At 41.2% G+C, this 26,331-nt stretch overlaps 1 protein-coding gene across 2 annotated transcripts; it reads right to left on the reverse strand.

The window, feature by feature from the left end:
- Positions 1–5,376: 5,376 nt before the first annotated feature.
- On the reverse strand, positions 5,377–26,331 carry VBP1 (VHL binding protein 1). Of its 2 annotated transcripts, XM_044234967.1 has the most exons (6): positions 26,195–26,329; positions 21,620–21,744; positions 13,082–13,148; positions 11,093–11,191; positions 8,102–8,240; positions 5,377–6,403 (listed from the first exon to the last, which is right to left on the reverse strand). In XM_044234967.1, exons 1-6 carry the CDS (start codon positions 26,285–26,287, stop codon positions 6,333–6,335), a joined length of 594 nt encoding a protein of 197 aa, XP_044090902.1. In that variant the 5' UTR covers positions 26,288–26,329; the 3' UTR covers positions 5,377–6,332. The 2 variants fall into 2 exon arrangements, with proteins under 2 accessions (XP_044090902.1, XP_044090903.1); XM_044234968.1 differs by lacking the exon at positions 11,093–11,191 and having other exon boundaries at positions 26,195–26,331.

Below are 26,331 nucleotides of genomic sequence, written 5' to 3' on the forward strand. Positions count from 1 at the left end.
TGGTGATGGTTAGGGTTGGGGTTAGGGTTAGGGTTATTGGTTAGGTGTGCCTGTGGGAGTAAGTGGCTAAGGAATGCTCTGGGAGAAGGACAAGATCACTTGACCTTAATTGATGGAAGCAGCAAAGTTAGTGTGTTGGACATTTGGCTTTTTATTCTTCTGAGTCTAGCATCTTGGGCGCGTATTTTCATCTGAATTCCCTGTTTTTAAGCTTACTAGTGTTCTCATTGCATTAAATCCTAAATAACCTATAATTCTAGTGTCTATTTTTTTACCTCGAAGTTATTTCAGTGTTTAATTTTAAAATGTTTCAGATTTATTAGATTATTAATTTCTAACTTCTGAGTTAGGATTAGAAAATGTGGCCCAGAGGATTTGCCTGTAAGTGACTGAGAACAGTGTATTAAGGGTTAGGGTTAGGGTTAGGGTTAGGGTTAACTCCCACTAATGTTTTGCCCCATTTTTTCTTGAATTTCTAACACTTTATATATTTTGATATATTAGATACACATTCACAAAGCTTTCATCTTTATCATAAATTGTACCCTCATTGGTGCAACATGATCTTAAAAATTGATTAAATCAATGTGACCATGTATCTAACTTGTCAAAATACATCAGTGGTGATGTGATTCTTTGGAACCCAAAATATAGAAATATTAAGCACCAAAATGAAAGAGGTTAACAAAGGAGAGTTTTTACTCCACTAGAAGGCCCAAAATTTGATTCCTTAAAATGTCCCTTGCCATCTCCTTTGAAGTGTTTGAAACACTTTTTAAAAAAGTATGTTACTCTGGGGGCGCCTGGGTGGCTCAGTGGGTTAAAGCCTCTGCCTTTGGCTCAGGTCATGATCTCAGGATCCTGGGATCGAGACCCGCATCAGGCGCTCTGCTCGGTGGGGAACCTGCTTCCCTGCCCCCCGCCTGCCCCTCTGCTTACTTGTAATCTATGTCAAATAAATAAATAAAATCTTTTTTTTTTTAGAAGTATGTTACTGTGAAATACTTTACTTACATCAATTACAATTTCATAGAAACATTTTCTGAGGTGGAAATAAGAGGGAAGAAGGAGGCAGGTTAACAAAAAAATGTTCATAATATGGATACAGTTAGTGACATAACCAGTGTTCAGTATTTCAATATATTCCTCCACTTAAGTACTCAAATATTAGTATTTGTTTTCATTATTCGGTAATAGTTTTGGTAATTTTGTATCATGACACATGCAGAGTTACACATGAAAACCTGGAACTGTATAAAGGCCCACTGACCGTATTTCTTCCCTTTTAAAAGCCCTTCCAAGCTGTATTATTACCTACTTTCAAAATGCCCCTTTCCTTGGTTACTTCCATGGTTGAGCCATTTTCCTTACAGTTATATCTTGATTTCTCCCAGAAACAGATTGGACATCTACTTTCAGAAGTTCCTATGATAGCCAACTTTCACCTTTGGGATAGGTACAGGGTCACCAAGGGGGTTATGATAGGGAACAGGGAAGAAAGGAAGAGGTTCCAGGCTTACGTCCCAGCTTGCCTGCCTCTGTCTATCCCCAAGGCCAATTTCCTCGCTCCTCCTGCCTTCTGTCAGGGTCACGGTCTTGGAACTTGACCACTCCTTCCCTAAAATCAAATGTATCCCCACGCACCCACCCAGGCTTGTTTCCCTATCATGAATCCATTTCTAACCAAACACTGAGGCCAGTGTTTCAGTGGGACAGCTCGAACTGTCACTGTGCTCTGGCACTACAACTAACAGCTAGAGAAGAGTCGAACATTAAATTGAGGGTGAGGGTGAATTACAACTGAATTCTTAAGCCCCCTCTGGACTGACTGCCCAGTCCAGGCCAGACATGGCCTGAAGTAGCCAAGGATGTAATTTTTGGTTGTTGTCCGGGATGTACTGATGAAAAGGAAGAGACTGTTATCTGCTGACCTTTTCCTTTTTAATTTTTGTATTTTTTACTCTCCAGACTGCACAGGTTTGATCTGGGGAAAAGAAGCTGGTTCATATTAAGATGGGTTTACTCAAGCAGCTGAAAGATCTAGGAGAAATCTATCTGGTCACGCCTATCTCCAAATGAAGTATCCCCAAAAGGCAAATGGTTGTCACACAACCAACTCAACATAAAATTATTTGAAAACCATGACCAAGAGGCATGATCCTTTGTAAACAAACTGCTCAGATATACCACGCACACCAGGTCCATCTTTTCCGTTTGATGTGGCTGACATCAGACAAGAGAGAAGGAACAAGCAAAAATAAATTCTTTGCCTGAGCTCTGAGGCACAGCCCATACCTAAGGGTTCATGTGCACACAGAATCCTGGGCCACCTGCCACTACTAACTCGACAAGAAGAGCAGTTCTGTGCACATTAACCAAGTTCAAACACTTCAAGTTTCAAACTTCCCTCTCACAAGTGGTCATGTAAGCAGTACTCTCCCTGGATCTAGAAGAGTATCAATATACAGAAAATATAATTAGTAAGCAGGCCCATCAATTCTATGATGCTGACTGTAGTTATAAAACTCCCCCCAAAAAAAGGATAAAAAAAGAAAATTTTATCAACTAGTTTTGGCCATAAGACTGAAAAAGCCACTCAGTAATGAGTTTATAAATAGTGTTGCTGTATTTATGGCATCACTTGATTTGGGGTCAAGGAGAAAAAAAGCTCTCCAGGGGCGCCTGGGTGGCTCAGTGGGTTAAGCCTCTGCCTTCGGCTCAGGTCATGGTCTCAGGGTCCTGGGATCCAGGCCCGCATCGGGCTCTTTGCTTGGCAGGGAGCCTGCTTCCCCCTCTCTCTCTGCCTGTCTCTCTGCCTACTTGTGATCGCTGTGTGTGTCAAATAAATAAATAAATTTTTTTTAGAAATTAAAAAATAAAATAATTTTAAAAACCTCTCCAATCCATCACATAATTGTAAAACTTTGGAGGCTACGTGATGGTCTTAATCTCACCTAATCCAGACAGAAATGCCTCCATCCTGCCCTTTAAAATATCTTAACTATTGCTACCTTTTCCACAGAGGCAGTCATTAGCCAGGGGCCTTATAAAATGAAGTAAGTCACTGTCCAAAACTGGAACCCTGACTATGAAAGACCCAAGGGGCTGTGAGCAAGAGGAGTTTGGGGAACTGGCCTCGGATCAGCTTTCTAGCTCGGCTCCCCTGGAAACCTGATGAAAGTGGGCCGTCAGCCACGTGGCCAGGTGAGCCTGCTTCCGGGAAACTGCCCTGGGCGGCACCTTGTGTCTGCGGTGAGAGCCGAGAGGGCTGCGAGTGAACGCAGAAATCCCCGGAGTACAATGTGCGTCCTGTTGCTGGGCCCTGTCCCTGGCGAAGATGGGCATGCTGCACACAGGGGACTGTCCTAAGAGGGAGTGGTTGGTCTCTTATGGCTCCTAGGTCGGGGTGGCTCCTGCACCTATCTGCGTGGTCTGTGGAGAATGTTGCCAGAACTCCCACAGAAGAATCGTGCCTAAAGCCAACCCCTGGCATGCTGTCTCACCGCCCTGTGTCCTTCGGAGTAAACTGCTGTCGGACTTAGCCCATCCGGGGCTTAGGAGTTTAAACATATAGTTAGACCCGACGCCAGCTACACCAGGCACTGCACACACACTCTGCCAACATCTTCAGAGAAAACACAGAAGAAACACAGGTAAGGCTCTCAAAAGGGTAGAGGATTAGAACCAATCAAGACAAACCTTTAGGAAATGGTTCAAGAAGGGCGCCTGGGTGCCCAGGGTCCTGGGATCGAGCCCCGCGTCGGGCTCTCTGCTCAGCGGGGAGCCTGCTTCCTCCTCTCTCTCTCTGCCTACTTGTGAGCTCTCTCTGCCAAATAAATAAATAAAATCTTAAAAAAAAAAAAAAAAAGAAATGGCTCAAGACCTTATAGGTATCATTGAGGTTAGAGCAGAGCAAAGAGAGCATTTTTCACTAAGGGACTGAAGTTCAGTTTACCATTTCTACCAAACTGAGCTATTAGTTATTGCTAAATAAAGGAGTGAGGAATCATGGTACAGAGGGAAGGAAATCCACCCAGGAACTGGGTCTGGGTCTCAGTCTGGCTATGTGGCCTTGGATAAGGTCCTTCCTACTGCACCCATCAATATCTATGTGGCAGAGAAAGGCAGAGGTGGGGGGCGGGGGTGGGGTGATGAACTACAGACAAAACTATTCTCAGCTAACCCCAGGAATAAAAATGCTAAAGATCTTGCTCCTTAATTCCACTTTTGGTAAATCTCAGGAAAAATCCTAAATATACAAGAAAGACTCATGTAAAAATGTAAATTATGGAATTATTTGTTACTTGTAATAGAGAAAAAGTTTTAAAACAACCCAAATGTCTCAATGTGTATCACAGGTTATTACAGTTCACCCATTAGACTACTACTATGAAACTTGTAAATGATGTTAATACAGTAGCACTATAGAATACGCAAATTACATATTAAGCGAAAAAAGATAAAAATTATAAAGACAAAATGTTTAAATTCTATTTTAAAAAACCTATGCATAAAAAAGAAAGGGAAGACACAGAAATGTTAAGGGGACTACAAGTGGAACTTATGTCTTTTTTCCCATTTTCTATATTCTCTCAAATGAGCATCTGAATGGAAAAATAAATATTAGTTTCATTTCCAACATTATTATTCAGTGTCAAGTTTCATATTTAATTTTTACCCATATCCTCTCTGAGTACGCTATACTAATATTAAGGTTGAAAATATCATGTCAAAGTAGTATAGTTATGTTATTCTGAAACTATAAACCCTTATGAAGGAAATGATCTGGCAGAGGCAAGATTTAAATGGCTTTCTTTTATTAACAAAGTAAAATAAAGTATTGTATGGTATTTGTTAATGGTATTAACAAAGCCTAATACCATTCCCAATACGTGCTATTTATATTTATTTATAGAATTAACTTAATTTTTGCTCTTTCATTCATATCTCTAAAGAGCTGTGTTTCTTCAAAGCAGTTCAATTTTCATGTACTTAAAGTGAGTAAATCATTCATGTCCTAATGCTGACAAGGATATTCTGTGCCAATATACTTACCTTAATGAGGTTTGGGAAATTTAGCACTTACAATATATCAAGATGTATACTAAAATACTAAAAACCTAAAATACTAAAATATGGGGATTTAAAATTATGAAGGAAAAAGTGACTAAGGAACTTTGGTGTCTTTAAGATTTAACTCCTCAATTATTTGCTGATCTGTATTCCTTTCAAAGAGATTCTGTGTTGTTCCTACAAACATTAAGTTCTTGGGACATACTGGTTATATGTAGAAGTAAATGAACTTTACAAGTATGTGAAAAGACACATGTTAACTTTAGAAAGAATAATGTTTAAAAAGAAGGTGCCATGCCACAGTTTTCACGTCAATGTTTTAATATCATGAAATACAAGTACAAAACATTGTACGGGTATATGTTGTACTACATGGAGAAGGAATAATACATTTGTGTTTTTATCAGAATCTGTATCACCCAGTGCTAGCCACTGGACCAATGGCTTTCCACAGGGATTTTTCTACTTTTCCTATGACATTTTATCATGAGTAAAAAAAGCTCACAAATCTTTTCAACCACTGCAGATTTACATATATCTTAATATTCTTGTTCAACTGCTTTGGAGAACAGTTCAGAAATACAAAATTGCCTAGCCAAGAGTTTTGAGTGGCTAAAGAATGTTGTTATTTCACATTGGTCAAGATCTCCCTTACGTTGTCATTGCAAAGAAACCGAGCACTTCTACAGGGTAGTAGCCCTCTCACTGTTTAGGAAGGCAAACTACCATTTCTTGAAAAGTACAGCATATTACAATAGTTATTGGCTAAGCAGTAATTCGTGAAAATCTATTTTTATAAGACGAATAACAGCAACAGAGAGCCATAAAGCCCCATATGTACTAAAGAAAACAAGTTTGGAAATACTTAAACTGTTTTTCCTACCTCTACACGGGTTTAACCACATCAAGCGAGAGTTTAACATCAGCCAATAAAGAAAAGTGTCCAGAATTCAGCTTCCATAGCACCCCTCAGTCATTTCAGCTAAGATTTTTTTTTTTTACGACAAACCAAAAAAAACCTGATGAAGGTAGCATTTACTTTGTTGGAAATAAAATTTTAAAAAAATTAAAATATTGTTAATTTCACAAAATATTTGAAACCAATTTTGTTTTTATAATAAATGATGTTTTTCATTTTAAGTTTTAATTATCATTCTTGCTGTTAAAAAAATCAAAGTCATGTCAACCTTTAGGGATAAGCTTTGGGGTACTTAAAATAACATGTTTGGAAAACTGAACCACATTTTTAATTGCCAGCATTATGCTTTGTTCTTGGTAGAATCATCTTTGTTTCTTCTTTTTACATCCCAGTTATAAACCCTGGCCATATCTGCAAGAATTGTCAAAGAAAACGCAGATGCAAATCTAAAGACAGCACATGCAATGACTAAGTTAAATACTCACTCACAGAGCGAATCAAAGAGAGAAACCATGCACACAAAATACCAGTAACACCTGTTGTGGCCATATTGTATAACAGAATTTAAGAAATTCCACCAATACAAAGTCAAGGTCTCAAATCAGTAATTGTTTAGCAAATGCAGTCAACTATAGTGTTATACTTGACAAAATATGTGCCTGACACCGTCAAGAGTTTGAAAGACAGCCCCTTATCCATGAAATTCAAAGACTGTTCAAACCATATCCTTTCAGGCAATATTTAAATCAGTGCGATGATCAATAATTTCATCTCTTACTCTCCCTTTGGTTTAATAGGACATTCACTCAATTTCTTTCCCTTTCCACAAGCACCATCGTTGCAGGCCCTCACACATCAATTATTTCTTTCATGGACTGTGCCTTTGGTGTTGGGTCCATAATGCTTCACCATACTCAGGTCATCTAGATTTTCTCCAATGTTATCTCCTAGAAGGTTTTTTTCCTTCTTCCAGAAGTTTAATAACTCTGTTCCCCACTCTGGATGAAGTCTCCACATTACGCGTCCCATGCCAACCCCTGCTCTAGGCCTCCAACAGGCCTGTCATCCCTCACCCAAGCACTCAACGCCCGCTGCACTGCACCCAGTCTGGCACAGAACATGAAGTACTACATGCAAAGTGCTCAGTAAGCACAGGGAAACAACAAAAACTCCCAAGGATTTGAAAATGTTGAGAAATGATCTGATGCTTGAGCTAAAATATGAAGGAAAAAAAGGAGTAACCCACAAAAATAGGGGGAAATCATTCCAGGTAGGAAGAACAAAGCAGAAATATAAAGGGGTGAGGAGAACTGACTGGGGCTCTTTGGAACCCAGGATACACTGGGCAAAGGCTAGGGCAAGAAGAGGTCAGTGGCACAAAGTAAGACTGGCTTGGGAACACCTCACAGAGTGCCGCAGGCAACTGGGTAGGGCCAACGACTGCAACAGGCACCAGGAGAGAGAGGTCAGAGAGGAAAGGCAAAGAGCTGGGTTTCGACTGCCTGCCCACCCTTGCCCGGAACCCCTACCCTCACCTCTTCACTCTGCTGATCCAGACCCTATACTACCTTTAAAAACACCCCAAGTCCTAACTTTGAACTAGTTCCAGCTCATCTCTTTCTTCCTCTAACTTTAAATTGCCTTGGCACTGCACACCTGAAACGAACTCACTTGTATTTTGCTATGAAATTATCATTTAGCTGTTTTACATGTGCAGTTCCAACACAGCAAAACTCTGGCACTCTTTGTACCCTTACCATCCTGTGCCCCCAACAGCTGCAGCACCACAGGAGACCCTTAATAAATGTTCGTGGATTAAACTAACTAGCTTTGAAGGTGTCTTGAGAAAATATCGGAAAGAAAAATGCTTATGCACTGATTTGAATGTGCTGTTTCCAGACCTTCACACTTCAAATTCAGATTAATCTAGCTACAAACTTAGTTGAGTATTAGTTCCAAAAGTGTTATTTATTACTCTCACAAAATCTGTAAGTTCAAATCAGCCTAAGAATACGGATATTCTTCTCATTAAAATAATACAAATAATAGTGTCAAAAACATCTGATCTTTTTCCTTTCCTCCGTTTGATTTTAGTTAAAGAAAGGATACTGACTTCTGTGGTAGTAAACTGATCTCGAAGAAAGTCAAGGTCTTCCTCAAGAGAATCCAGATTCTTCGTGGCAGTTGATAAATTCTTTTCCAATAATGCCTGGGCTTCATCAATATCATATTCAAGCATTACATTAGCCTGAAGAAAGAAAGTCAGGACAAGTACTCAACACTTACAGAGTGCTTCACAGGTTAGAACAAGGGATGGCAAACTAGAGCCCTTGGGCCAAATCTAGCCAGCTGCCTTTTCCTGTTTTATCAGAACCCAGATACTCTCCACTTCCCCATGCTTCCACACCACAGGCAGAGCTGAGTAGTTGTGACAGAGACCGTGTGCTCTGCAAAACCAAAATATTTACTCTCTGACCTTTTACACAAACTTTACTGATCCTTGGGTTAAAGAATACATTTACATACATTGTAGCATTTACTCCCCATAAGAACCCTGGTTAGTCAAGTTATCTTCTTCTTTGCAGGTAAGAAAATGTGGGCTCAAAGAGGCCAGGTTGCCTACACTAACAAAGATCTTAAGTAAATGGGAGAATTAAGAGAAGAACCAATGTTTAGATACCAAATCCCATCTTTCCACAACCTCCATGAGGACACTAAATAGTAATGTATTTGAATCAATTTAAATAGTTAATTCTAAGCTTAAGATACAGTAATTAGTTTTCAAATACATACATATGGCCTAATTTGATCCAATAATGGCTAACTTTGACTGTCCTCTTCCTACCTTCAGATGCTGGGGGCAAAGGCAAGGTGACTGTTGAATTCTGAAGATCTGGTGTTACTACCATCACTGAGTGATGCACACGTTCTAGAAGCCAGGAACCAAACCTTTCCCAGCTCTGAACTCCTCCTGTCAACTGCCTTACCACTGCGCATTTCCTGAACCACTCCCCTCATCTGACAAATGGCATTTAAAAATCACTCAAAGGATCACTGTAAGGATTCAGCAAGACAGACAACATGAGAGTGGCTGGCACAAAGCAGGTGCTACATAAACACTGACTCAATAACCCTATCCATGATAGTTAGAAAACTGTAAAAAAAAATTGAGGCAGGACAGAAAAATACTCAATGGAAAGTACGTGTCTCTTCAATATCAGACCCCAATCTCATTCCTGAGTCAACTGCCACCGTGGGTTTTGTTTTTTGTTGGGTTTTGTTTTTTTTTTTTTTTTTTTTTGGTCAGAGAGAGAGAGAGAGAGAGAGCGCATGAGTCAGCATACAAGCAGGGGGAGCGGGAGAGGGAGAAGCAGGCTTGCTACTGAGCAAGGAGCCCAATCCCAGGACCCCAGGATCATGACCTGAGCCAAAGGCAGATGCTTCACCCACTGAGCCACCCAGGCGCCCCTCCATTGTTTCTTATTACTATTTTTTTTTCCAGAAAATTTCTATACTTTGGTTCCTTTTAACAAAAAAAATTAGACTACATTTCCGAAGACTTCACTCATGTCAGGAAAACATCAATGGTTCACTCAGGAAGTACCCTGTGCCAAGTATACCTCTGGCTGACTCATTCCTCAGTCTTACCGGCCTCTCTCCGATAGTCTCACAGGCATCTCAAGACTGACATGCCCAAAACACAACTCCAGGTAACCCTGCAAAGGGCCGTGTTAGTCCTCTGCCTGCAGTAAGAGTTACGAATATTTTCCCTGTTGTTTGTCTTCCAACTTTGCTTATAGTTTCTGAGTTTTATGGCCAAAACAAACCACCCTTATTCCAGGGTTATAAAACAAGTTATCTACTACTTGGCCTAAAACTTTGATGGTGTCAGTATTTCAGGCAAGTATATAATTCATTTAGAATTCATGTCTTATGAGGTATGAAGTGGATTCCAGATGTAACTCTCATCAGAGAGCACCCCTGTTGTCTGGTTTATGGCATCCTCTTATCCCCATCTGCTGGTGGAATGTGAGCCACTGGGGGGACAGCTGATCCATTTACAGAACTAAAGCTACGTAAGTATGGGAGTTAGGGTTATAGAATGAAATGCACGAACCCTGAAAATATTACAAAGAACAGAAATCAGGAGGAGGAACTAAGGAACAGAGTGAGTTTTGGGTTATTAATGTGCCCACCCTTCAGAGCGTTAGAGTGCCTCTCAGGAGTGATTCTACAAGACAACAGCAAGGAGGAAATCCTTCCAGTGAGGAGAGACGATGGAAGCTATACACTCAGCTTGCTACTTTGTATGGGAACTTGTCTGGGGTAACAAGACCAATGGACAGCTAGCTGGACAGCCAGGAATGGGTTGGATGACTGGTCAGGGGATTGAGAAGAGTAAGATAGGAAAAAGATCACAGACAAGGTCTATGACATCATCTAAAATTGAAATACATGGTTTTAAAAATGGACTCTAATCTTGAGGGTTTTGTAATCATCTTTTCCCCCTTAAGTTTTGAGAGATCTTTCCAGAACTAATAAACCCTATGGGTAAGAAACATTTATGTGAGGGTCAGCCATCCTTTCTATTTTATTTCTTTTTTTTAAAGATTTTTAAAAAATTTATTTATTTGTCAGAAAGAGAGCGCACAAGTGGGGCAGGGCAGAGGGAGAGGAGAGGGAGAAGCAGGCTCCCCACTGAGCAGGAAGCCCGATGCGGAGCTCAATCCCAGGACCCTGGGATCATGACCTGAGCCGAAGGCAGATGCTTAACAACTGAGCCACCCAGGCGCCCCCAATTTTATTTCTATTCCTCTTCCTTCTGTTATATTTATGAGATGAAGCATCAGCTAAAGGGGAAGAGAGAAGCCTTCAGTTAGTTTTGTCTTGACTGGGAGAGACAAGGACTTTTGCAGCTCATTGCACTCGTCATTCCAGTCGGTTTCCAATACAGAGCCCCTGAGCTCCCACCCCGTGTCCCTTCCACAGTCCAAGGGGAGATGAGCACTTCACGCGGCTTGAGCAGCAGTGTGGTGCTGGGCAAACCACACTGGGTCACAAGTGGCAGCCACGGAAGCTGCAGCCATTTCAGCTACTTACCCCCAACCAAAGACACACTTTATCAGTAGGAGGAACGGAAGCTTTGCAGTACAGGTTGTCTGCCAGTAAGAATCTGGTCTCCAGTGAACTGGTGGACTCCTTCAAACAAATGACAGTACTGTAAATAGGCCAGTTGAACAACAGGGTTATGAAGGAGAGATCACAGAGCTGAACCTAAGTCATGTAAAAGTGCCATCGCGCCAATTAGTGCAGTGGGAAAAGAAATGGAAGCCGGCGCCAGATGGCTGGGCCTTGGGGGACACGGATTCTGGCTCAGCTACTTACTACTTGTGCAAACTTGCCATTTCACTGGACTTCTCTGGGTCTCAGGTTCCCGATTTATAAAATTAGGCTAACAATAGTCCTGACACCTCTGAAGGCTGTGGAAAACAGACTTTACACAGACATACACACGTGGACACACAAAACAGTGCCTGGCACAGAGTAAGTGCTATGCAAGAGTTAGCAATTACTGGGGCACCTGGGGCGCTCAGTCAGTCAAGCATCCGAGTCTTAATTTCAGCTCAGGTCATGATCTCAGGGTTGTGAGATCGAGCCCACATCAGCTCTGCACTCACAGTGGAGTCTGCTTGAGATTCTCCCTCTCTCCGCCCTTCCCCTTTCTTCCCCACCCCTGCTCACACTCTCTCCTTCTCCCACTCTCAAAAAAAAAAAAAAAGTTAGCAATTATTACTTCATTAGTGCTTCACACTCAACCGACCAGTTTCCTGAAGTCTCTCAAAATTTCACCACATAAAATAATGTACTGGATGGGGGCGTCTGGGTGGCTCAGTGGTTTAAGCCTCTGCCTTCGGCTCAGGTCATGATCTCGGGGTCCTGGGATCGAGCCCCGCGTCGGGCTCTCTGCTCAGCAGGGAGCCTGCTTCCCCCTTCTCTCTCTCTGCCTGCCTCTCTGCCTACTTGTGATCTGTCTCTATCAAATAAATAAATAAATAATCATTTAAAAAATAAAAAAAATAATGTACTGGAAATAGTTATTCTAGTAGCCAAGTAATAAAATTATATATACATTTTTTAAAATATTTTATTTATGTGAGAGAAAGAAAGAGAGCATGCACAAGCTGGTGGTGTTGGGGAGAGGAAGAAGCAGACTCCCCCTGCTGAGCAGGGAGCCCGATGCGGGGTTCGATCTCACAACCCAGGGGATCACGACCTGAGCCAAAGGCAGAAGCTTAACTGACTGAGCCACCCCAGCGCTCCCACTTAATCTTTTAAATACAATATGCTTATAAAATTTAATATTTACAGCCTGCTTTTATTTAATGAATATTAGACTAAGACTCGGAAGGTTCTCCAATCCACTTCTGCCAGTAACTAGCTATGTGCACTGTGAAATGAGAACCCAAAACACAATTTCTAGGACTCTTCATAGATCTGTAAGTTTTAGACTCAGTCCTTATTCTTTTTTTTTTTAAGATTTTATTTATTTGTCAGAGAGAGGGAGAGAGTGAGCACAGGCAGACAGAATGGCAGGCAGAGGCAGAGGGAGAAGCAGGCTCCCTGCTGAGCAAGGAGCCCGGTGTGGGACTCGATCCCAGGACGCTGGGATCATGACCTGAGCCGAAGGCAGCTGCTTAACCAAATGAGCCACCCAGGCGTCCCCCTCAGTCCTTATTCTTAAGGAGAACAGTAATAACAATAAAAACCCTTGGATGCTGCTACCTCAAAATAAGACATTTTCTTTTTGTACCTAAATAATTTTCAATTGCATTTAAGTTTTACAAACACTTTATGTAAGTAAAATAATCCAAGAAGTGTAGGCCCTAAAATTAAAGTGGACTTGGGAAAAAAGCCACAAAGCTACATTTATCACAGAGGCACACTGTGACATCAGTACAGGTACAGGAGAGTTGGGAAGGCAGACTGTGTACTCTAACACCCTCAGATACCAGGGACCAGAGTCAAGGGAGATGAGTCTCTGCTGAAGTACACCGGTTCACTCATATTTAGAAACAAAAATGTACTTACTTTTTTCTTCTGCATGTATTTTAGAATTTCTAAAGTCTGCTTAATTTCAGGAATCTGACCTTTCAGCCTGTGGATAAGAAAAAGGTTAACTTAGTATTTTGCAGGCAAGAAAAACACCAGGACCCAGTCTTACTAGCTTTGCATTTTCTACCGATTTTCTTTTTGAGAACTAATAAAATCATCCATTTGTCAAAACCCACGGAATACCCAACAGCATAGTGAACCCTCAGGTAAGCTAAGGACCTCAGGTAATAGTAATATATTGATACTGACTCACCATTTATTTATCTTTTAAGCAGGCTCTACACCCAATGTGGGGGGTCAAACTCACGACCTTGAGAAAAAGAGTCACATGCTCCGGTGACAGAGCCAACCAGGCACCCCATGACTCATCAACTGTAACCAGTGTCCCACTCTGGTGGAGACTGCCGATAATGGGGGAGGCTCTGCATGTGCAGAGAGGACAGGAATGTATGGGAAATCTCTGTACCTTCTGCTTAACTGTGCTATCGACATAAAAGTGTTCTAACAACTCTAGTTGTTTTAACAACGAACAACTATAACAAATTATTCTTGAAAAGCTACTAACAACTGATTCCAAAGGGACATCAACCTCACTGACAAGAAAATAAGAGACAAAACACACTGAAAACACTGAAAGTTACTTAGAAGAAAGGATGAAATATTTTTTATTTTGTTGACACTGAGGTTTACCTCTTTAGGATGGTGACTAAAAGTTGCCCAAGGCTATAATGTGCTGTGCATGGAGAAACGTGCAAACTAGGGGCGCCTGGGTGGCTCAGTCGGTTGAGCGTCCACCTTCAGCTCAGGTCATGATCTCAGGGTCCTGGGATTGAGCCCCGCATCGGGCTCCCTGCTCAGCAGGGAGCCTGCTTCCCCCTCTCCTGCTCATCCTGCTGAGTTTTCTCTCACCCTCCATCAAATAAATAAAATCTTGAAAGAAAGAAAGGGGGAAGGAAGGGAAGAAAGACGGACAAACATGCAAACTAGCTGCGGGGGCACTGTCAAATCACAAGGGACTTTGTAATAAGACAAACTAAGGACACAAAAACAAAGCTATGGTTCTTTAAGAATACGTTTAACTAAATATGACTGGAAATTGGTATGTTAACAAAATTTAAATGTGATAATGAAAATGTACTTATTATAGAAGTGTTGAATCACCATATTGTATACCTAAAATGAATATAATAACACTGCATATGTTACTATATTATGTTATGTTAATATATTATGCTAATATGTTAATATAATACTGAATATGTTAATATATACTGGAATTTAAATAAAAACTTGATAAACAAAAAACAAATAAAATACACTCATTGTATCATACAAAGGAAGTCACAGCATGCATGAAGGAGACTAGAAGAGCAAACTTTACCATTCCCTGTGCTACTGACCTGGCAGAAAGTATGTTAGATGAGCCTGCTACTTAAAAAAATACTACCACTATCTGGAAATAAAGTCCAGTGAATAATCGAGAAACACATTTACTGTTCATTTTAGTTAATTTGAAGGCTAATGCTCTGTGAGCTCTTTACAAGTTCAATATGGATGTTGTAGATCTTCCAAATCTGCTTACTTTTGTATTACATGTTGATATAAGTAAATGCTAAAAAGATATATTTATTTGTAAAATATCTGATATGCACACAACATAAGGAGAATGTTCAAAAAAAGGGTTTTGGTCATGTCCATGATTTCTATGATAACTTTTGTACGTATAACATTACATATAACACATAAATTACGAAGCGTATTAATAAATCAAGCAGCTGCAAACCCTATCAACTTAGGTCACCAAGGTCGCCAAGTACGTCCAAGCGGTATACCCCTCCCCACTTTGCTCTACCCCAAGAGACAGCAGTTCTCCTGTGCGCTTATAGCCCTTTTTCTTCTTTTTCCAATAACTTCGTCACATTCATGCATATTCCCAAACAATATATTCTTTGCTGAATTTCTGGCTTAATACAAACAATCAAGTGTTGAATGCATTTTACTCAGGTTAGCTTAACTCAATTGGGTTCCTAAACTTGTTCATTCATTTTCACTGCTGTGTAATATTCAATTATGAATATAGCACAACTTCTTTATCTACTCTCCTGCCAGTGGACACTCGGGTCACTTCTAGGTCTGTTATCATAAGAGCAGTGGAACTCTCTAGGTTCTAGGAGTGGGTAGGAGAGTAAGAAGGGAGATAGCATCTTAGAAGGGAAGCAGATCAAATCTTCAAAAGGAGGGCACAGTTAAAGGAAAACTTTCTAGATGTTTTTTCCTCCTTCTAAATTGCCCGGGGTGAATCACCTTACCTTCTCCCTCACTGCTACAGGGTGGAAAAATGGTAGACTTGACCAGAAGAAGAGAGGTGAGGCTCAGCTGACCTCCAGTAGTCCCCCTCTACCCCGACTCCTACTCCCAGGAGTGAAGACAGTGAAGACTGGGGGCTCAGGTCATGATCTTGGAGTCCTAGGATTGAGCCCCATGTCAGGTTCCGAGCCCCATGTCAGGTTCCCTGCTCCATGGGAAGCCTGCTTCTCCCTCTCCCACTGCCCTTCCTTGTGTTCTCTCTCTCTCTGTCAAATAAATAAATAAAATCTTTGGGGCACCTGGGTGGCTCAGTGGGTTAAGCCTCTGCCTTCAGCTCAGGTCATGATCTCGGAGTCTTTGGATCGAGCCCCGCATTGGGCTCTCTGCTCTGCGGGGAACCTGCTTCCTCCTCCTCCTCTCTCTCTCTCTCTGCCCGCCTGCCTCTCTGCCTACTTGTGATCTCTGTCAAATAAGTAAATAGAAATCTTAAAAAAATAAATAAAAGACACACAACCCAGGTGTTGAGGAGATTATAAGACAATTACAAAATACTAAAGAACTTTTACACAGCTGAAGGTAAAGTTAAAGGCAAATGATAGGTTGCAAGGAAAAACTTTTAACAGGATATGTAAAAGAAAAAGGTTAGTACCCAAACTCCACAGAACCACCAGCTGTGGAACAACTCGATCATGCACAAAAATAGTTTTCATTGCACAGCTGACATCTCAGAGGTAAGGAAGTTCCAGGAAAAATTAAAGGATAAAAAACTGGAAAAGGCTTTGAGTTGAGCAGTGAGAACTAGAGAAAAATAAGCATCATGAGTTAGGTGCTGCTATCAGCTATAGACCCAAGTCTGGGTCCCTGCGTCGCAGCTCAGTGGGGAAGCTCACATATTAAGAGCCAAAACAGGAAAAGGCCGGTGCAGTACCACTCCTGGCAAAAGCAAAATCCTCCATGCATAAAGGCAAACCACACAGTTATCCATAGTTACAGGAAGCTGACATATAGTTGGTTAAGAAAGAAGAAAAATATCCACACATAGACAAATTATAGTGAAATGAAACAAAAGAGATTATCATCTTGAAAGTATCCAAAAAGAAAAATCAGTTGATCTAAAAAGACAGGCTAGATTTAAAACAATAACCTTATGTTGTTTACATGGAACACCCTTATATATAAATAATAAACAGGTTGAAAGTAAAGGGATTGGAAAAGATGAATCAAGAAAATGTTAACCAAAAGAAAGCTGGGGTAGCTGAAAGTATCCAACAAAACAGACTTTAAAACACTAAGCATTATCTCATATAGGGGTAAGTTCACCAACACACAATAATTCTCAAATCGCATGTGACTAACCATATAGACTAAAACGTTTTTCCAAAGGGATAAAGATGGTTTCAGGTTGAGACGGCAGAGCAGCACTCCCACTCCGGCCTCGCCAGCAGCCAGAGAGCACAAACCCTAACCTAACCCTTTGCTGAGGACAGAGCAGGAACTCTCTCTCTGAGCCGAGAGCAGCTGAAGGTGGCAGAACTACAGGGCTGACTCCAGCAAGAGAAGAAACTGAAAGGGGGACTCATTTCCTGCAGCTACTCCCACATGTAGGGATGAGTAGGGATCGCTTCTCTTTACAGAAGTGTAACAGATTAATTATAAATAAAAAAATAACTGAATCAGAGCATCATTTTGCAATGCACAGTTAACGGATCTAGACACGGAGCACCATAAAGACAGACAACTAGATACTATCTACTTCTTAACGGAAAAATGATACACGAACCTACGAAGCAGTGTTGTCACCAAGACCCTGAATATGACCAAGACTGCAGATTGAAAGACCAATTTACAGTATTGAGAAGACAAAGAAACATGACTGAAAATTTCACAATTGCTTCGAAATTTAGCAACACAGTTCTGAATAACTCATGGATTAAAGATCTAAATGTGAAAGATAAAGCAATAAACCTTTGAGAATAAAATACTAAGAGAGTATCTTCAGGAACTTGGGATAGGAAAGTATTTCTTAAACAGGAGGAAACAGACTGTTAAATTGGACCACATGAAACTTAAATGCTGTTGAAACAAACAGTGCTTCACAGTACATCCACTAAAAAAAAAAGAAAAAATTCAAAGCTCACACATACCATACACAAAAATAAACTTCTGGGACGCCTGGGTGGCTCAGTTGGTTAAGCAGCTGCCTTCGGCTCGGGTCGTGATCCCAGGGTCCTGGGATCGAGTCCCACATCGGGCTCCTTGCTCGGTGGGGAGCCTGCTTCTCCCTCTGCCTCTGCCTGCCTCTTTGTCTGCCTGTGCTCGCTCGCTCTCTCTCCCTCTCTCTCTGGCAAATAAATAAATAAAATCTTTAAAAAAAATAAACTTCTGGATTAAGAAGTTAAATGTGAGGGATGCCTGGGTGGCTCAGTCAGTTAAGCCTCTGACTCTAGACTTTGGCTCAGGTCATAATCTCAGGGTCATGAGACAAAGCCCCATGTCAGGCTCCACGCGGAATGTGGAGCCTGCATAAGATTCTCTCACTCTCTCTACCCCTCCCTACCAACAAAAATAAATTAAAAAATAAGAAGTTAAATGTGAAAGCAAAACTTTAAAACTTTTAGAAGAAAACAGAGAAGTCTGTGTTTCTGAATGGGAAATATACGGTAGCATTTCTTAAATGAGATGCAAAAAGCTATTAAGGGAAATTTTAACCAAAAACATTTAAATTAAGAACTACTCATCCAAAAAAACCATAAAGAAAGGAAAAAGATAAATTACAAAAGAACAATTTCTCATCCATGTAACTTAGAAGGATTAGCATCCAATATACAGCTGACCTTTAACAATGTGGGGGCTGGTGCACCGATGCCCCGTGCAGTTGTAAATCCATGTATAATTTTTGAGTCTCCCAAATAGCCTAGTGCTAACTGGAAGCCTTGTAGATAATAAAAGCAGTCAATAAACATATATTTTATACGTTACAATATGTTTTATGTATTATATACTGTACCCTTACAATAATACCTAACATCTTCTTTATTTTTTCCAGTATCTCAAGGCTATGTAACCCATTTGAAGTTTTTTCAAACTGTCAAATAATCTTCCAAAAATGTTTCCAAAATATATATTGAAAAAAATCCAGGTGTAAGGGGACCTTAAACCTGTGTTTGAACAATCTATGTTGTTCAAGGGCTGATGCACAAAGAACTCCTACAAATAAAAAAAGACAACACACTACTGAAATGGGTAAAGCTCTTCAGAAAGCTTTCCATATTTACTATCTCCAGTATCATTCCCTTTTAAACCACTGGACCAAAAACGTTCCCATCCACAACACTAATGACTTCCACTTTGCTAAGTGCAAGTCAGTCTTCAGTCCTTACCCTACTTGATCATTCCCTTCTCTGTAACACGTTTTCTTGCCTTGGCTTCCAGAGTAAACTCTCCGGGTTTTCTGACCCCACAGGCAGCCTTTCAGTGTTTTTACTGGTTATCCCTCTTCTCCCTAACGTCGGACTGTTGAAGTACCCAGATCTTTGATCTCTCCTTCACCTACATGCACTCTTTTGGTGATGGAGCTCATTTGGTCCCATAGCTTTAAATTACTCCCAAATTTGTATCTCCAGCCCAGATTGCTCCCAAAATTCAGACTCCCGAATTTAATTGCCTGTTTTAACATCTATGTACTTGGATATCCAAAAATGTATCTCAAATGTGTCCAGAATTGGATTCCTGATCTTCATCCAAACCTGCTTCACCCGGCCTTCTCCATGTGCGACGACGGTAACTCTTCCAAGTTGCTCTGACCTGGGAGCCATCCTCCATGTGTCCCTCCACATCTCACCTCTAATCCACCAGACCATGCTCATTCCAACTTCAAAGTAAATTCAGAATATGCTTCTTTACCACCACCTCTGTCACCTTACCTAGATTAACGAAAGGGACTACTAGCTGACCTCCTTCTTTCTGCCCTTCTCAGGACTATGATCGGCCAGCAACCGGAGGGAGTCATACGATAATAGGGAAAAATCAGACCACACTCCTTTCCTCAAAACCCTCAGCAGCTAACCCTAACCCTCCAATACTCCACACCCTCTTATTTCATTTCTTATTTCCATATCATTTATCACCTTCTAACCTACTCTATAGCCTAGTTCTGTTTTCTGGCTAGAATGTCAGCTCCATGAGGACTGATATACCCTAAGTACTTAAAATGATGCCAAGCACATATTAGGTGCACAATAAATATTAATTCTATCGAATTGTGCGTTTACTATCCAGACTGCACTGGACTGCAACCTTTCCAAGGGCAGGGACTGCCTGTTTTGTTCACTGATATATCCCAAGTGCACCTGATTAGGAAGGCTACGGGTACACAGCGCAATTTTTATCCCTCACATCCAGGCCTAGAGCATATGTAAACCTGGACTGAGTACCCTACTATACCAAAGTACTAGAGTGAGCAGTAGAACTTTGATATACAAATCTCCTCCTCTTTCCCAGGGCTTGGTCCTGAGGCCCATCTCTTCACTATTTACAACCTCCCTGTGGGTGATCTGAAATCTAATGACTTAATTCTTCTTTTTAAAATGAAAATAAACTTGTCTTACAAAAGCAGCATGTGACTACTGGAGAAATTTAGCAATATAGATAACCAGATTTTTTAAAGTATCATATTCCCACCACCTTAGGTTAACCACTGTTAATACACCACTAGGGTAGCTTCTTCCAGAAATTTGTGTACATTTTTTCCAAAATGAGAGCATATCCCTCATAGTGTTTTCTATCCTGCTTTTTTTGTTTAGCACTCTCCCTTTGTTTATGTCGATGACTTTTCATCTAATACCCAGCCCTTATTCAAATTTCCCTGTCACCAAATCAAATGAGAAAATGTATCTGAATACAAACTTTTGTACTTTCATATGAATGGCACGTTATGGCCAGATGATCCTTCCTTGCTTTAGTCTGCCTCTGAACTCACAACCAGCCTTCCAACTTCTACAAAGCCATATGCTCCCCCTAGAAGCTTCTCCTGAGTCTCCTTGTTGCCCTCCAGATCACACCTTTCCCTGTGCTAACTCACTACATTGTATTCAAGTATCTCAACTGCTATACTTTATTTGCTTATCTTATTTACATACCTATCATGCCCCTAGACTGCGTCCCTGTTGAGAGCACATAAAACAGTACCTGCACCTAGTCGGAATTCCATAAATATTTAACTGACATAAGAATGCTGCCATATGTGCATAGCAGATAGCCCCAAGTATTTACTGCAGTGAACTGACTTTATAATCTACTATAAAAATATAGGGAAATAAACAATTGAGAGCAAGGATGCATTTGTCCTATGCCCATTTTCTGTGAACTCTAGGGAAAGTCATAACCTCTATGGATCTCACATCTCAATGGCAAAATAAGAAGGATGAACTGGAGATCTAAGATATTATAACCCTAGATGCTTTGGAATAAGGTCTTCAATATTCATTCTATTATGTTTTCAAAATCATCTTTAGACTTCTAATACCAATTGCTGGCGAGGACGTGAGCCACTGGAACAACTGGAACTCCATACGCTGCTGGTGGGAACGAAATGTGGTACAGCCGCTCTGGAGGCCTTACGTCAGTTCTCTTTTAACACTGAACATTACACTTACTATACGAGTCAGCAATTCTACTCCAAGGTGATTACCCAGGAGAAATGAAAACAAACACCCACACAAAGACTTCAATCAAACAAGGAAACAACCTAAATGTCCACTGACAGGCAAACGGATAAAAACTGGAGCAAGATTCAGCATTGAAAAGAAACTAATTTACTGATACACACAAAACCATGGGTGACTCTCAAAAGCATTGTGCTATGTGTAAGAAGCCTGACTGAAAACAGTACTTACTACATGCTTTCATTTATATGAAGTTCAAGAACAGACAAAACCAATTTATGGTGAAAACAATCAGAATAGTAGTTGTCTCTGTGACTGGGCAGAGTTGGCCAGAAAGGGGTGACAGGGAACTTCCTGCAGTTACGGAATATTCCACAAACCGATCTGGGCGGTGGTTACAGAAGTGAATACATCTGTGAAAATTCATTAAACTGAATATTCAACAACTGGACATTTTATTATATGTAAATTATGTCTTGATTTTTAAAGTTTAAGCCATACAAGATTAACAACAAAAAAACAACTTGTAAATTTTTTCACTTACCTCCTTTTCTTTTGAGCAAGATTGAGTTCCATAAACTTATACTTCTGGTACTGTTCGTCCAGCTTCTTTAGCACTGTATCCGCAGTCTCATTCCCAGGCTGTTTCATGAAGGAATCTACATCTTCCTTTAGTATAAAAAATAACACATGACAAATTTTAAACTTTTTTTTTAAAGACTTTAAACCCTGAGATCGTGATCTGAGCCAAAATCAAGAGTTGGTCATTTAACCAAATGAGCCACTCGGGTGCCCCCAAATTTTAGAATTCATACCTCTAATCTGATTTTTGACTGCTTCAACTTCAAAACATACAAAAAATAAAGCTTCTTTTTTCCAAAAGATTGTTTTTAACTAAAATGTAGTTATAAAAAGTTCAAGACCATTTCAGACAGTGCACATACATTATATAGCTAATTAATTCTTCCCCCAGCTTCCTCTTTTTATTTTTATTTATACATACAGAAAGTAAGATGACTTTACCTGCTTTATGCACCCCCGGGGTGGCCCTAGTAGTAAATATGAAAATTACCAACAATCAAACACATTGCCTAGTTATGTAGCCTGGTCACAAAATGACTCCACAGAATGTATGCCAAAAGTATCAACTAAGATTTTTAAAGATTGATTTATTTATTTATTTATTTGACAGAGAGAGAGAGAGAGAGAGATATCACAAGTAGGTAGAGAGCGAGGGGGTCGCAGGCCCCCCCGCCGAGAGCCTGACGTGGGGCTCCATCCCAGGACCCCGAGACCATGACCCGAGCTGAAGGCAGAGGTCCAACCCGCAGAGCCACCCAGGCGCCCCATCGACTAAAATTCTTAATGCAAGTTCTACCATAGAAATCATGCTAAATACAGGCACTAGGTTCCTGAGGCAAGCCACAAATACCTTCTTAAGTATCAACTGGTGGAAATAAAGTAAACCTAAAAGGCAAGCAGAACAATCTTTCATAAAAGGAATAACTAAGCAAAAGACAAGTAGTAAAACTGAACAGCGTTTTAAACATATATTACATACTGGTCCTTGAAGAAAAGCTAGTTAATTAGATAAGGATCAGGAACTAGATGAAAATATATGGAAACTTAAAGGCAATCCTATGGGATCTTTCCAGCGCTTTAAAGAACTTTATTTCTTCATTTTAAGTTGAATTCAATTACCTTCCAGTTTCTGAGATCTCGATGTCATTATTCTTCTCCATACTTACTAGCTGTAAGGGAGTATTTTAGCCAAAACAAGATAAGAAGGAAAAGAAAAACAGCAGCAAGGGAATGCAAACTAGGAAGCCATCAAGCCAGAGATCTAGGAAAAGAAACTGGAAAGGTGAGGCTGGGGACAATGGCTGAAGTCTGCATGTATAATGGAGACGCCATCTTCCTAGAAGGGTCACTGCAGGAAAGAGGTAGAAGTCAAAGTTTCTAGCAGCTGATAGATATTGCTGGGAGCTTAGAGTCTATCGAGCAGAATTAACTATAGCAGCACAAAACTGTGGCTAAGAGACAGGGCTTGCCTGGCTTGAATCCTGGCTTCACCACATACTAGATGTGTTCACTTTGGAGAAGCTACTCAACCTCTCTCTTTGCCTCAAGTTTCTTGTCTGTAAAATGAAAATACCTTTCCCTCACAGGGAATTAAATGAGTTAGCATCTGTAAAATCCTTCAAAGAATACATGAGAGCTATTAAGTGCTCAACAAACATTAGCTATGTCTATAACACAACGTGCTGAGGGAAAAGATGAAAGTGCCAAGAATTCTGTCTTGGGGCAGTGGTCAAGAAAAAGGACAGGGAGAGACGCTTGGGTGGCTCAGCTCGTTAAGCGTCCAACTCTTGATTTTCGCTCAGATCATGATTTTAGGTGGTGGGACTGAGTCCTACATTAGGCGCTGTGCTCAGCAGGGTTAGGGACCTAACCAGACTAGCTCTCTAACCTGGTCTGCTTGTCCCTCTCCCTCTGCTCTCACCCCACCTTGTGAGCTCTCTGTCTTTATCTCTAAAATAAATATATAAACTCTTTTTTGAAAAAACAAAACTACAGGGAGGTCATATGTGAACTAGATGTTGAGAGATTAAGACAGGACATCAGCAACTGGGCAAGGGGGAAAGGACAGTTCAAGCAGAGAAAGAAAACCAAGTATGGCACCAGTAGAAATGGAGGAAAGGATGAGGTCTGACTCTTAACCAGTACAGCATAGGGCCTCCTATATCAGAGAAACTAATACATATTAAGCATCCACTTGTTATACTGAAAGCACATACTGCTTCTCACAGCAACTCTCTAAACATTGCTATTCCTGTTTCAGCAAAAGTAACTGAGATTCAAGGTGGTAAAAATAATATGCTCAAGATGAAGCAGCAATTGCAAAGTGGAGGCAGGGTTCAAACCCCGGCTGCTTAGAAGCCAGTGTTCCTTCTACAACACCATGTTATTCAAATACTTACATAAAATTTGGCTTGCCTATATATTATATTCTGGTAGAAATTTTAAGGTCTAGTAAAATATCCCATAGCAATTTTAGGGAGGAACGGTATTTTAAGATAGACTTTTTAAAGCCTCAGATAAAGTGTATCCTCCTGAATGAGATTTCTGAAGCCATGTCTAGTTGAGGACCAAGAACGTACTATTTAAGGCACTATGAAAATTGAATTCAACATCTAGTTATGAGCTTATACTTATGTTTCAGGTGCTGTGCGAGGATCTGGAGAAACGACCCTGAGCCAAGATGACTATCTCACTTTCCTCCCACTAGCAGAGCATGTAAATAGGGCTCTGGTACTCTACGGATTGCCCAAGTTCAAATCCTGGATAAAATGCTTACACATTATATGACTTGGGGCCAAGTGACTCAAGTAACTCAGTTTCATCTACAAAGTGGGAATAATAATACCTACCTCCTAGAGTTCTGTAAAAGCATTAAGAAAGTGCCTGGCAATCAGCAAATTCTGTTTCATTACCATTAGTTGGGAAATGAATGTAAAGAAATAAATGGCACAGCTCAGAGACAAAAAATTAGGGAAAAAACCCTACAAAATTGAATCAGCAAATGCAAATATGCAATATATGCAATACAGAGTGTATATAAAAATGGTCTAAATGGGGGCGCTCGGGTAGCTCAGTGGGTTAAGCCTCTGCCTTCGGCTCAGGTTGTGATCTCAGGGTCCTGGGATCGAGTCCCGCATCGGGCTCTCTGCTCAGTGGGGAGCCTGCTTGCTCCTCTCTGCCTCCCTCTCTGCCTACTTCTTGTAAGCTCTGTCTGTCAAATAAATAAATAAAAATCTTAAAAACAAAGAAAGAAACTAATGTTATGTAAGTGTTGAATTATTATACTGCACACCTGAAACTAATACAATACTGTATGTTAAGGCTACTGGAATTTAAATTTTATTTATTTGAAAGACAGACATTATTAATGTTATTAATAATCCCACTGTTCACAGCTTACCAATAAACATACTTTTAAGGATGACAATTTAATGCCACATATATAAACAAAAAAACATTCTTGGGGTGCCTGGGTGGCTCAGTGGGTTAAGCCTCTGCCTTCCACTCAGGTCATGATGTCAGGGTCCTGGGATCGAGTCCCGCATCGGGCTCTCTGCTCAGCGGGGAGCCTGCTTCCCCCCCCCCTTCTCTCTCTCTGCCTGCCTCTCTGCCTGCTTGTGATCTGTTCCGCTGAGATTTAAGTCAGAACTGAGTGAGGAAAGACCGAAGATACTGACCTGAAGACCAGTCGTGTTTTCTGCGATACTGTACTGGTTAGAACTGAGACCTCACCGTTTGTTTTCTCGCATTATTCAAACAGTTTTGAAATACTGTTTCTAGAATGTCTTAATGAAAGGACAGTGTTGAAGTCCTGTAGCTGCTTCTCTTTGATTGGATTTGGGACGGATTCCCCCTCTTCTTGGAAATTGCATTCCCTACCTCCTCTCTCTACTCCACACGATGCATTCTCTATATCAAACTGTTAGAATGATGTACGTAAAAGCAAATACGATTATATCGTGCCTTTCTTTGGACACCTCCTAATGACAGCCCGTTACGTACTGAATAAAGCCGGCACACTCTAGACTCTACCCTCTACCTTCCCATCAGTCTCTTCTTCCATTCCTGCAAAGAAAAGACCACTGCATCGCTTCAGCAGACGAGGTGTAATTTCCTATTTCCACAGCTAAGCACCAGGTGTTCCGACTACTCACTGTACCCGAAGTCACCATACAACCGTCGGTCGTTCCGGCATCTAGGCTGAGTCCCTCTCCCGGCTTCTCACGGCCTCCCCCTCTCCCCGACAAGCAGCACAAGGTGAAACCCGGCACCTGGGGGGAGCCCCCGCAGACCGCCCCGCCCCGCTCCCCGGTCCTCACGCCCGGCACACCCTTCTCTTCGCGCACCGCGTTTCCCCCGAGGTGGGGGATACCAGCCGTTCAGTTCGTCTAGGCGTAGAGGGGAGAGCTGCCAAGTGCTCTCTCCCATGTCCATTAGCTCAACTCTTCCCCCATAGTCGAGGCCGCGGTAAAGCCAGGAAAGAAAGGGGTAGCCCGCGCCCTAACGCCAACATGCCGAAGGTCGGCGTGCCTCTTACCACAAACACGGCCTCAGGAATCCCGAGGTGGAGCCGCCGCCCGTTCCCTGCGGCCGCTTCTCCTAATGTACAGCCATCCTTCGCGGCCGCCATCTTGGAGAAGCGTGCGCGCGACTAACGGCCTCTCGAGCCGCCAA

This window comes from Neovison vison, chromosome X (genome assembly GCF_020171115.1).
Source record: "Neovison vison isolate M4711 chromosome X, ASM_NN_V1, whole genome shotgun sequence".
NCBI classification, from domain to species: Eukaryota; Metazoa; Chordata; class Mammalia; order Carnivora; family Mustelidae; genus Neogale; species Neogale vison.